Source organism: Myotis myotis, unplaced genomic scaffold (genome assembly GCF_014108235.1).
Source record: "Myotis myotis isolate mMyoMyo1 unplaced genomic scaffold, mMyoMyo1.p scaffold_m19_p_3, whole genome shotgun sequence".
NCBI classification, from domain to species: Eukaryota; Metazoa; Chordata; class Mammalia; order Chiroptera; family Vespertilionidae; genus Myotis; species Myotis myotis.
Genome location: NW_023416335.1, coordinates 74,743,578 through 74,757,384, shown reverse-complemented (window position 1 = coordinate 74,757,384; position 13,807 = coordinate 74,743,578). Strand labels below are relative to the sequence as shown.

Genomic DNA, 13,807 nt, shown 5'->3' with positions numbered 1-13,807 from the left:
ATTCATGTCTAGGAGGATGTTTCCTATCACTGGTCTCAGGAACCTTGTCTCTCACCTTATTTGCACAAGAGAACATATAATCAAGGCTAATCAATAAACCACACTACCCTTTCCTTGGAATTTTTTTCGTTCTCTTGTTCTTGCTTTCTCATAAACCTCATGTAAGCATATTTTATGACTTTCCTTGAATTAGTATGCAATGCAAAAAAAGCCATAGGTTTGTTGTATTAAAAAAGTAATGATTAATAAGTGAGTGTATAATCACTACTCTTTACTTAAGTTAGCTGCAACTTTTAAAGCTTCAAAGCCTCACCTTTCAAGGTATATAAGTTGGGACAGAGGCACCAAAGTCAAAGAGATGTTAAGATCAGGTTTCACAGGGCAGCATGGTTAAACACCCACTGAGCACAACACAATCCAGATTTCTACAAAGCTTTAGCTCCCTTGGTTAGCAAAGGTAGAGGCATGGCAAACTACTTATTAGAGAAAATACAAAGCCATTTTAGGATTTGGAGGTCTGGCTGTTAAAAGCTCCTCCCTAAAAATTTCAACGGTTAAAAATAGTCTCTTAAGAGAATGGTGAATTTTGGATCCAGATCTGACTGCAAATTCAGACTGTAGGTTTATATCATTGAATTCACTGGGAAATAAATAACTTTTAGAAAAACCTGAATGTTCAAGCAATTACCCCAACAATAATCATCAGAACTTTCTTGTAAGTCTGGATTTGATTTTCTTTGAATCTTGAATGATTCATGTTGCAGACTTGTACTTTAGTCATTCACAATTTATAAATGGCAACTTAACTTTAGTATTTATGAATTGTGATCAATACTATAGCAATCAAAACACTCACCTTTTCTATTTCAATACTTCAATTTCTTTCTTCTTCTTAACTCTTTCCAAGAACTGCTGGGTCACTAGCAAACCAGTCCTCACTAGTGCATGTTTGCGATAATAGTCTGGGAGGAAAGAATCTCTGAGATTAGGTATTGAAGTTGAAGAAGTAAATGAATCAGGAGCCTCTTTCCCTCTTTCTTTCTTTCTCTTTCCAGCCCCTTCCCCTAAACCTTCTGTGTGTGCCTGTGCATGTATGATCCTGGTGTTGGTGGTGTTATTTACAAAACAGGAGTCTTAACAGATCTCCCATTGATCTGCCTTCATGTTTATGATTCAGCTGCTATGCACAAGAGTTTTTTCAAATGTGGTTATTAACACTGAAATTTGGTCTTAAGGAGATAAAATCAAATTACCTTATAGAACTTTAACAGCAAGCCTGAGGCTAATAAAACATCCAACCTACTGCCTGTTGGTGGGCGCGTGTCAGCTTTACCTTGAATCTTGGCTGAGAGGGGGTGACTGAAAAGGGTAGAGCCCTAAATATCATTTAGCCAGATTTGGGTTTTAACAAGCTATAAAGCTTGAATTGACAGCGAGCCTTTCTCCTTAAAGGAGAGACACTTTTTGTTTTTTTTCCTCAAGGGAGAGGCGACCTCCCTTTCACTGGGCTTCTACTAGTCTTCTGAAACACTTTCATAATCAAGGGACTTCCCTTGCATGGGTGCCTGGGGACAGCTGATTTTTCTCAGAGGATGAAGTTACATATTGATTGCTGTTGCTCCGGGTGTGTTTGCACCAGGGCTGGCAGAAGCGGGCGCGCGAGCGCCCTCACACTCACACACACTCACTGAAATACACATCACACACCCCCACCCCACCCCGGAAACACACACACACACACACACACACACACACACACACACACCCCTCTGCACCTCATTCAGACGGGTCCACACGGAGCCAGAGATCCACGCCTCCCTTGCTATGGGTGTGTCCGTGGTGCCAGTGTGTGTGTGTGTGTGTGTGTGTGTGTGTGTGTGTGTGTGTGTGTGTGTGTGCAGAAACCCACCGGGAAGACCGCAGCTACCTTATTTTGCAAGCAAGCTGCGATCCGGGTTCCTGCATACATCCCGCTGCCTAACTTTTTTTTATTTTTCCCCTGTGCCTTCTCTCTTTTCCAGAGGAAGGCGGTGGAGGACCTTCCCCATAGTCCCACACTCGGGGACCCGGCGGCGAGGCTGGGGCACCGCCGCGACTGCGGAGCGCAGGGCTGGGCTAGCCCCGCCGGTCTCCCTTCTAACTGATCTAATCAATGACTCCGAGGCGCTGGGGTTCCTGGCTCCGCCCCCGCCAGTCTCCTCTCTGCCTCCCATTGGGCGCGGGCCGAGGAGGCGGGGCTTTGCCCCTCGTGCGGATTGGCTGGCAGGGAATCAGTATCAATGTTTAAGCGGCGGCGTGAGGTGAATAGTCAGTCAGCAAGAGGCGCTGGGGAGAGAGCTGGGACTGCGAGCCGGTGGCTGCGGCAGCGGCGGAGGGCGGCTGGGGAGACGTTACTCCAACTGTTGAATTCCCGTCTCTCTTCTCCTTCGATGCGTGGCTTGCGGAGATGGCTTTATTTGCTTTGAAATCCGCACGTCTTTTGCAGGCTGCGAGCTGATCCTGACAGACACCAGATTGAAAGAGACCACCCGTGACAGAGAAGGAGGGAAAAAAAAAAAAAAGCAAAACCCTCCACAACGGACTGCACAATTAACTCTGCACACCGGGGCTGGACTTGGTGAATACAGAACATTGGGAGGAAAATCCTGAACTGTGATGCGGGGCTAAGCTGTGAACACTCACTGGAATCCTGATTTCCCCAAAAAGACTCTGAAAGATTTGGTGGTTCCTCACGCCTAAGCAAAAGGAAAGGCTTTTTTTTTTTTCCTAAATAAACAAATAAATACACCTAGCAAAACAGACGCCTTGTTTTTGCGAGCCTTGGACTCCGGCAGAGAGAGGTAGAGTAAAAGTGCCGCTGGATTCAGCTTCACCCTCCCTCCTCCCTCCCTCCCTCCCTTTGCTCTCGCCTTTTCCTCTTTCTCCAAAACATGAATCTGGCTTTCCTTCCCGTGGAGTGAGTCAGAGAAAGCCTCGGGAGGAAGCCGCAACTAATGCCTGTGCAGGGAAGACCAGGAGGCGAGAGTGAATACGATTCGTTCCGCTGCCTCTGACTCACCCGGCAGATCGGAGCACCTGCATTTCTGGATGTGTCATCCCTGTGTGGCCAGGCGCCTCGAGGACCTGAAATGATGCGTGGACAGACCCGTGTCTAACATCCCCTCGGAGGGAGCTCCGCGGGGCGGGCGCCCCTGGCTGGACCGGCGCGGCCGCAGCCCCTCGCCCTCTGCCCTCCCCGAGCCGCCCAGAGACAGAGCCAGACTGCAGACTGCATCGCGCCACCCTTGATGTGTTTCTTCTATCCAGCTCGTTCCTACTATTAAAAATATTTTTTTTTGGAAGGGGGAAAAAAAAAAGACCTGCACTTTATTCGCTTCAAATGTTTACCACTTTTATTCCTCGCCAAGCCTTTCCTTTCTAGATGACGAGGACCGGGAGGCAGGGCCATTGGAAGGAGATGCTGAATAGGAAGAAAAGAGAGGCACTTGACGGTCCAGCCTTGTGAATGCAGAGCCTGTTTCCCTTCTAGCGAGAGACAGGGAGAGTGTGTGTGCGAGGGCTGGGAGGTGGCTCCCCCTTCCTTTCCATTCCGCCTCCTCCCCCTCCCCCCCTGAAGCTGCACATCCAACCATGAGTTGCCTGTTGATTTCCTTTCGCCCGAGAAGCCACGCAAACTGGAATTAAACTGCAGCGAGAGAAGTCCTTGCTCGCCGGGAGAGAATGGGATGGTAGCTGCGGCTCCTGGCTTCTCGCAGAGAAATCAGAGTGTGTGTCGTCCGAACGGAGGCGGAGATACCTCGATACACCCCTCCCTCCCCCCACACCCTCCCTGTAGACTTAACACCGCAAACGCGGATCAGGCTGTGGCTTTCCGGACTTTGGGGAAGAGCCTTTTCCGAGGAAGAGAGGGAGGAGCTTGGCGGAGGGAGGAAACTACAAATCGGGACACTAGTTCTTTGCACTGCATTTCCTCCCCTCCCTTTGGCTGCTCGGAAAGGAGAGAGAGAGAGAAAAAAATACGCTTGGCTGGGAGATGCAGTCCGCCGCCGCCGCCTCAGCCAGAAATGCAAGATTAGATCTCTAAATGCAGTAAAAACACGGCCGGAAAACAGACCCGCCAGAGAAGCAAGCAGACATTTCACAGCGCCCCGGGAAAGCTTCAGAATATATCTGACTCTCTCTTCACTGCTCCCCAGCCCCATTCCTTTCATCACCGGAGGCGACCAGAAACAAGTAAGGATTTCACTTTCCCATCTGCCTGGAGACACACCTCCCCGCTCCCTCCCCCACCCAATTGGAAGAGTGTTCCGGAGGCTCCCGGCGGGAGTGGATTTGCAGCGTCCCAGCGGGAGCCAGGAAAACCTACGCATTCTAGGCTCGTTATCTTCCCCCCCATCCCAGACTCGATTTACATTGTATCCGCGGCACCGTCTCTAAGTTTGAGTCGCCGCAAGTTCGGGCGGCAGAGACAAAGCCGCGGGCTTTCCCCGGCCGCGGGGAGCCGCCGCCTGGCTCCGCGCTCCTGCAGCATCTGCTTCTCGCCCAGTGCGGATGCTGTAGATCAACAGGTTCGGGAACTTGAGCGGAATCAGGAGGGCCCGCCGGGTCCCGCAGCCCGGCAGCGGGGGGAAGGAAGGACCCACAGACTTGTGGCTGGCTCGGCGCGCATGCTGCGCGGGGGCTCCAGGCTGACGCGCACCCATTCGCTCTCCCCTCCGGTCCGGTTGTCACTGCCTCCACCCCACCGGTCTGGGATGTACCTTTCCATCTGTTGCTGTTTTCTGCTCTGGGCCCCTGCCCTGACGCTCAAAAACCTGAACTACTCCGTGCCGGAGGAGCAGGGGGCCGGCACGGTGATCGGCAACATCGGCAAAGATGCGCGGCTGCAGCCGGGGATTCCGCCCGCAGAGCGCGGCGGCGGCGGGCGCAGCAAGTCCGGCAGCTACCGGGTGCTGGAGAACTCGGCGCCGCACCTGCTGGACGTGGACGCGGACAGCGGGCTCCTCTATACCAAGCAGCGCATCGACCGCGAGTCCCTGTGCCGCCACAACGCCAAGTGCCAGCTGTCCCTCGAGGTGTTCGCCAACGACAAGGAGATCTGCATGATCAAGGTGGAGATCCAAGACATCAACGACAATGCGCCCTCCTTCCCTTCCGACCAGATCGAGATGGACATCTCGGAGAACGCGGCCCCCGGCACCCGCTTCCCCCTCACCAGCGCGCACGATCCCGACGCGGGCGAGAACGGGCTCGGCACCTATCTGCTCACCCGAGACGACCACGGCCTTTTCGCGTTGGACGTCAAGTCCCGTGGCGACGGCACCAAGTTCCCAGAGCTGGTCATCCAGAAGGCGCTGGACCGCGAGCAGCAGAACCACCACACGCTCGTGCTGACCGCCCTGGATGGCGGGGAGCCGCCGCGCTCCGCCACTGTGCAGATCAACGTGAAGGTGATCGACTCCAACGACAACAGCCCCGTCTTCGAGGCGCCCTCCTACCTGGTGGAACTGCCCGAGAACTCCCCGATGGGCACCGTGGTCATCGATCTGAATGCCACGGACGCCGACGAAGGCCCCAATGGCGAAGTGCTCTACTCCTTCAGCAGCTACGTGCCCGACCGCGTGCGGGAGCTCTTCTCCATCGACCCCAAGACCGGCCTGATCCGTGTCAAAGGCAACCTGGACTATGAGGAGAACGGCATGCTGGAGATCGACGTGCAGGCTCGAGACCTGGGTCCCAACCCCATCCCGGCCCACTGCAAGGTCACTGTCAAGCTCATCGACCGCAACGACAACGCGCCGTCCATCGGTTTCGTCTCCGTGCGCCAGGGGGCGCTGAGTGAGGCCGCCCCGCCAGGCACCGTCATCGCCCTCGTGCGGGTCACTGACCGCGACTCCGGTAAGAACGGGCAGCTGCAGTGCCGGGTCCTGGGCGGAGGTGGGGCGGCCGGCGGCCTGGGCGGGTCGGGAGGATCGGTGCCCTTCAAGCTGGAGGAGAACTACGATAACTTCTATACGGTCGTGACTGACCGCCCGCTGGACCGGGAGACACAGGACGAGTACAACGTGACCATCGTGGCTCGGGACGGGGGCTCCCCTCCCCTCAATTCCACCAAGTCCTTCGCCGTCAAGATTCTGGATGAGAATGACAACCCACCTCGTTTCACCAAGGGACTCTACGTGCTGCAGGTGCATGAGAACAACATCCCAGGAGAGTACCTGGGCTCCGTGCTCGCCCAGGACCCCGACCTGGGCCAGAACGGCACGGTGTCCTACTCCATCCTGCCCTCGCACATCGGCGACGTGTCCATCTACACCTATGTGTCCGTGAACCCCACCAACGGGGCCATCTACGCCCTGCGCTCCTTTAACTACGAGCAGACCAAGGCTTTTGAGTTCAAGGTGCTGGCTAAGGACTCGGGGGCGCCCGCGCACCTGGAGAGCAATGCCACCGTGAGGGTGACAGTGCTGGACGTGAATGACAACGCGCCGGTGATCGTGCTGCCCACGTTGCAGAACGACACGGCCGAGCTGCAGGTGCCGCGCAACGCCGGCCTGGGCTACCTGGTGAGCACCGTGCGCGCCCTGGACAGCGACTTCGGCGAGAGCGGGCGCCTCACCTACGAGATCGTGGACGGTAACGATGACCACCTGTTTGAAATAGATCCGTCCAGCGGCGAGATCCGCACGCTGCACCCCTTCTGGGAGGACGTGACTCCCGTCGTGGAGCTCGTCGTGAAGGTGACTGACCACGGCAAGCCCACCCTGTCCGCGGTGGCCAAGCTCATCATCCGCTCGGTGAGCGGCTCCTTGCCCGAGGGGGTGCCCCGGGTGAACGGGGAGCAGCATCACTGGGACATGTCGCTGCCGCTCATCGTGACTCTGAGCACTATCTCTATCATCCTTCTCGCGGCCATGATCACCATCGCTGTCAAGTGCAAGCGAGAGAACAAGGAGATCCGCACTTACAACTGCCGCATCGCGGAGTACAGCCACCCGCAGCTGGGCGGGGGCAAGGGCAAGAAGAAGAAGATCAACAAAAACGATATCATGCTGGTGCAGAGCGAGGTGGAGGAGAGGAACGCCATGAACGTCATGAACGTGGTGAGCAGCCCCTCCCTGGCCACCTCCCCCATGTACTTCGACTACCAGACCCGCCTGCCCCTCAGCTCGCCCCGGTCGGAGGTGATGTATCTCAAACCGGCCTCCAACAACCTGACTGTTCCTCAGGGGCACGCGGGCTGCCACTCCAGCTTCACCGGACAAGGGACTAATGCCAGCGAGACCCCAGCCACTCGGATGTCCATAATTCAGGTAGGAGACTTTTAGCATCACTGGGACTTCACTTTATTGCTGGTTTGGGAGCTGTCCTGAAACCTTTCTTACAGGACAAGCCACTGGCAGCAGCAGTGAGAGGGGATTTTTTTTTTTTTTTTTTTTTAATGAAAATGGTTTACACTTTTGCCACTGCCTGTGTACAACATTATCTATACATATTCTCTCCCATGTAAATAGTCTAAAATCTACAAGATGTAAATGTCTTACTTTTGTTGCATTTTTAAAGTTTATTTTTGTAGTTTTAAAAATGTTAGCAAGGTTAAGTTTATTCATAGTTTATTTTACTTTATTTTTGTTTGATGCTCTACATTTTTTCCTGTAAGAAAGGATTTCCAGAGTAGAAAAAAAAAATGTTTTACCTAATTCACTTTAAAAGTGCATTTAAGTCCATTAAAATATATAATGCCAAGTCAGAGAAATGTGTACCCAGATGTTAAGGAGTTAACTACCTAAAGTGAAATATAGAAACGTGCCAGAATTCCAGAGCCTCAATCAATTTGAGCCAGTTTTCACTGCCACCCCCAAAGTCAGCTTGATATTTAAAAAGTATTTTCAAGGACATGAATTTTATCTACTCTTTAACTAAAACTGCAGCATAATGCACTAAGTTGCTTAAGCTTTGGAAATGTGACATATACTCTTAGGATCTTTCAAAAGTTTGTATAAATGTAGACTCTGGATAATGATGAGGAACTGTCTATGAAAAGTTTCAATTTATTCTGTCCTGTGGTTTTCCTGGTCTGTGTTTTGCTGTCATTGATGAATGTAGAAAGTTCACAAGAAGGTCATGGACTGCTTTGGAGCTCTTGAAAACAGGAAGCAAAGTTGCACTAAAGACACTTGCCATAAAGAATACCAGGATGCATTTAGTTTGCATACTGTGTATTTTCTGTATATCTAAGTGATATTTATTATGTATTAGATAGTATTGTTCGAAGGTTTTGATATATGAAAAAAATGACCCAGCGTGGACATAGATTTTAACAGCAGCAGGTGACTGTATTGTGTCGAGTCATTGCCTCATTTCTTTTACCCACTATTTTGTGTCACAGGAAAACTTAATTCTCCTCTATTATGAATGTGAGTTACTACAAATTACTCTGGGTGAGCACTACTGGAAATTCAAAACTGAGCTTAACTATGAGTGACACTTTGGGAGGAAGATTAGTTTGGGGCAAATGAAAATAATTTGTTCATTATTTTATGCTTTCAAAAGCAAACACCTTTAAATGACACTTAAGGAATGTTTTTATTATTCAAATAGGGTTTTAAAATTTCATAACCTTATATTTTCTGAGACAAATGTAACAAATGCTAAAACTTAGCAAAACTTATTTTCTTATAATAGTATAATGCCCTTGTAAAAGAGACTCTTGTACTTGATGCCACTGAATATACCAAAGTATTAATTGTACTAACATTAAATTTCACTTTTTAGTGTTTATTGATACCAGTAATCATGGCTTTTTGAGGTTTAATAAAACTGAACAAGAAATTTCTCCCTTAAAAAAAATCATGGTTTCCATGAAAGTCTTTCTGTGACTGTAGAAAACTGGTATTTATGATAATCTTTTTAAAGAGAGATGTTAAATATATATATTTATAAATCTTTTACAGTCATTTCACAAATACACATGTTATACACTCTTCTTATATTTTTACCATTGACATTACAATGGTACCCCAGAGGCTTAATGCTGGATCTTCTACTTTAAGCTCTATCAGTTGAATTCTTATTTAGGCCCCATGTAAAAATGAAGTTGGTCTATTAGTGAGGAACAATCTCGGATGGAAGTATCCAGGAGGTTTTGAGGGTTGGGGTGCCACATTGTATTTATATCATAGTGTTCTTGAAGCTGGTCATTGCTTGATGGGTGGATGGATGGTGGTGACGATGATGATGATGATGATGATGATGATGATGATGATGATGATGATGATGATTCTTCTCATTAGCAGTAAAACTTGAGGAAAAGCAAATCACACACACACAGGAAGAGGAGAGAGATAGTTTAAACAGAAAACAGAAGGACACACTTCCTTGCCATTCCTTTTTTTCTTGAATCTTAATCCACACCATAAAGACCCAGAAAAAATGTTTTAAATTCTTGAATTCCCCTTACTTCCCTGTACCCTCTCCTCCCCCCCCCGTCCCCCCCCCCCCCCCCCCCCCCGCATCTCAATTTCCCATATTGCTCTTCCCCTGGAAATCTGAAAATATCCTCAATATAAATTGTTAAAACAGGCTTTTTTTTTTTTTTCTGTTGAATTTTTGCAATCTTATAAGGGATGCTCTGTAAATTCCTACTAAGTTAATTTCCTTTTAAAAGTATCAGGTTTTTCTCAACATCTACTTTGGAAAACAGAGTAAATTGACTTTAGTTACCTTACTTTTTCTTCATTTTTTAAACTGGCATGCTACAAATACTCTGGGCTGAAGTGATATGTTTAAATTAAAGTGTTCAGGTATCCCCTAATCTTGTTTCAAGTGCATTTATTAGTGGGTGTATTTAACTCAGCCTGCTGAGGAAGCAAGCTATTAATCTCATGTGTATTTGTAAGGATGAATTTTAATCCATCAGAGGACACTTGGACTAGCAGCTACTAGACCTGGTTTATCTTATTTTCCAGCATGTAGAAGGTGTATGGTGTATTTGTATTGATGGAATGAAAAGAGTTTCATAATTGTCTGGGATGCATTGATAGAGAGTGGTGACATAAAACTTAGAAACTTCAGGATTTCTAAGACTCATGTTACAGCTCAAATTAAGATTTATTTTAGTATCAAAAGATTTTATGTGAGTCATAGGGCTTAAAATTTTAAGGTTGAGATTTGTAGGTTCTTGGGCATAAGGGTATTTTTATTGAATATGGATGTGGTACAATTATGTAAGCTAATGAAGAAAGAGGACTTTGCGAGAAGAGATTTTATTTCAGGTTTTTAAGAGATTTTATTTCAAGTATCTCAGCTGAAGTGAAGTCATCTCTGAAGTGTTTAACCAATAGACTAGTGATTAAAATATCCTCAGTAGCATGGCTCATAATAAAAGATTGTTATAATGAAATATTTTATTCATTTTAAAGTTATAAAATTTATTTTGAAAAATAGGAACATAGATTTGTGGTAGGTAAGGCAAATAGATTGTTATACAAATTTATAAAAGCACTTTTCACAGAAACAATTTCCATATGAATTATTTTATATATTAACATAAGAATCTAAAATCAAGTAGAGATCATCACTAATTGTCACAAGTAACCGCTTATTGTGGCTTATAAAATTATTTAAGTCTCAGAGAAACTTCTCAACAGGTGTTTTCAAGGAAGACTTCGCTAAGAAGAGGGAGAAGACTGGGGAGTTCTTACTAGTGGGTATATTTCCAGTATTTGCTTGAATATCTGTGTTTTCATATTTTTTGGTAGCACTACTATAAGTCATCTTAGTATGCTTTCAGAGAAGAAAATGTATAGAGCCAGCAGAATAATACCTAGTAAAATAAAATTTTGAAAGGAATATATTCTTACACAGTTTTTTACAGTTCAGTTTTAAAAAGATTCACATTAGGGTTGATTTTAGATTTTTTTATGTTAGAAGAGAAAATCCTTTTGCTATACATATCTGGCATTTTCAATAAAAGGGAATTAAACACATGATACGTCTATAAAAATGAAATTGAGACATAGACGTCTAAAGTATTATAGTATGGACAATGAATTCAGTGTTTTAGAACGAAAAGGTGAAAGAAAAATTGTATCTTTACTAGGAACATTATTCATTGTATACTTCTATTCCCACTTCTTTACTCTCTTCTTTATTGACAATAGGAACCCAGGTGATTTCCCTAGATCATGGTCTTCAAAACTACACTCTAGTGTGTTAGCAATTTCAGTAACAAACATAAAGTGTGTGAATATTTTTTTCCTCACTTATAATTTTGAAGATATTTCCCTGCCATGTTATTCTAATTTGGCACAGTTTGATTAGCTACATGCAATCATTTCCATAAGCTTCACATACCTCCTTATTTCTAGGGGTAATGGTTGGTTAAGTAAAAAGGGAATGTTTCTTTCTTACTACACGCCTCCAAGAGTGTCTTGTGCACTTGTCTTTAATTTTTTAAAGGTAGGATTAATTCCTACTTTAAATTAACATGAGTACATAATCATAAAACTTTTTCTGTTTTATTGTATATTAAAAGTAGTATAAAGTGCAAATAAACTTAATTAAAAAGATAATCAGCCATTAAGGTGTTTTGACTTTCTTTATAGAAGAATTTAAAATGCAAAATATTATCATCATTCATAATATAGTGTTACTTTTACTCTTAGTTTTTGTGTGTGCCCATAAAAATCTGAGCTCCAATATAAATCTGTGTGCATTTCTCAATTTTACCATAAATAAATGCACAATATGAACTAGAAACCTGAGAATCTTATTTTTAATATTAGTTGATATAACTACTCAGAAGTTATTACGTCTTCATCCACTAGCTTTTAGTTTTCAATAAAATTTTCAAAATACTAGTTAGGCAATTCTTGTTCTTACACTGAGATGGTAATCCAACAGTTTTTTATAAATGTAAAAGTAAGATAATTTTACATTTTAGTTGGATTCTATGAGTGAATTCTATAATTTTACTTGAGGTCTATGAGTGAGTTTTATAATTGCATTAAATACTAGTGTAATATGTAAGTCTACTTAGAGGATTTTGGTATCTTTATGTTATTTAAGGCTGTGTGCAATCATGAAAAATATCAGGTCATGGAAAAGTATGCCTTACAATTCCTCTCTCAGCTGCTTCAACATATTTTTTAGTTAAGAAGAAAATTTATATGTTTTAAACATTTTTCTATTGCCTGTGACTATATTGTCCAAATCACACTAAAAGAACTCCAATGCCATATTTTCCAGAAACTTTTCTCTATAAAGTTTATGTTATAATATACATTATTTCTTTTTTTTTTAGAATGCATAGACACAGGCTTATATAGGATATTAAAATAAATTAATTATTAAAATAATTCCAAATATCATCTTTATTAGATTATTAAGAAATATACATATTTTAAGAGAAACATTCTTAAAAACCTCCAGATAAATATTAAATTCAAGTTAAAAATACAATATTTATCGTTTATCATGTTTCATTGCCATTGTCAGGTTTCAATTTTTTTTTTTACTGCTAGTTCTACTTATGCAATATTATGCAATAGGAATATGTCTATAAAATAAAAGGTGTAAATTAAGAAACTATTTTGTGTTTTGAAGATTAATGAAGGCTTACATGCATTTACTACAGCGAAGGTTGGCTCTGCCTATAATTATGGAAATGTGAACAACGATAAAACTTCTTGGCAAAATTCAAATATAAATACACATAAACATGGCCTTATATTTTCAGTAAATGTATGCAAATACATAAGCACAGACATTAGCCCATTTTAATACTTTATTCATTCAAAGTCAGTTCTCTTTTTTTTTTTTAAATATATTTTATTGATTTTTTACAGAGAGGAAGGGAGAGAGATAGAGAGTTAGAAACATCGATGAGAGAGAAACATCGATCAGCTGCCTCCTGCACATCTCCTACAGGGGTTGTGCCCGCAACCCAGGTACATGCCCTTGACCTGAATCGAACCTGGGACCTCTCAGTCCGCAGGCCGACGCTCCATCCACTGAGCCAAACCGGTTTCGGCCAGTTCTCTTTTTAATGAGGAGCGCAAACCTTTATTTTCCTTTGAAAATATGTTAAAAGTTGTTGATTTTACTGTTTTAAATCTTCAAACAGTTTGACGTTCCTTAGAAGAGAGCCAGTCATTCTAGAGAAGAGAAGTTAAGGAACAACTAGCATTCAGTGGACCTTGTGCAAATTAAGAGAAAAAAACAACACCTTGCCAGTTTCTGATTCTTCTGGAGGACGGTAGGACGGGTGGGAGCACTGTGAGAAGCTATGCTGTGAGTCTGATGATGAAATAAGAGGAGGAAGATGAAACTACTAGACCTGGGCTCACGCCAGTTCGGAAGTAAAACTTAACTCCCTATGCTGAGTAGTCTTGCAATACCCTCAATAGTGGGTAAATTCTTACAAATGCACCTGCTAATTATGATATTACTCATTGCTCCAGAATGTATTCCCCTCAGTGATACTTTCTGTTTAATAAATCCCACAGGGCATTATCTTAAAGTCATATTTTAGTCAAGCCATTAGGGAAGGATTTATTTTTTTTTTTTGTATTGAATTCCTTCAACCAGTGACTATATACTAGTATTTGTTAGAGAATAACATAAAGTTCATTTCGCTTATCAATTTTAAGATAGTGTGACTTTTACCACCTACCTACAAAATACTTTTAAAGCTCATCAGACCTACACTAATCTATTGTCAGCCTAGGTTAGTAAAAGAGACATTGACAAGCTTTTTCTTTCTATGGCCCCACAGTATTTTACAGTTAGTCATAGCTTTCACCAC

The 13,807-nt window shown here is 44.4% G+C and overlaps 1 protein-coding gene across 2 annotated transcripts in view; it reads left to right on the top strand.

The window, feature by feature from the left end:
• The first annotated feature begins 2,320 nt into the window (after positions 1-2,320).
• PCDH17 (protocadherin 17) overlaps positions 2,321-13,807 on the top strand; it is a 103,960-nt gene continuing 92,473 nt past the window's right edge. For both annotated transcript variants that reach the window (XM_036300875.1, XM_036300874.1), the window contains exon 1: positions 2,321-7,313. In XM_036300875.1, coding sequence (XP_036156768.1) covers positions 4,668-7,313 — 2,646 coding nt within the window. In that variant the 5' untranslated portion in view covers positions 2,321-4,667. The remainder of the gene's footprint in view (positions 7,314-13,807) is intronic.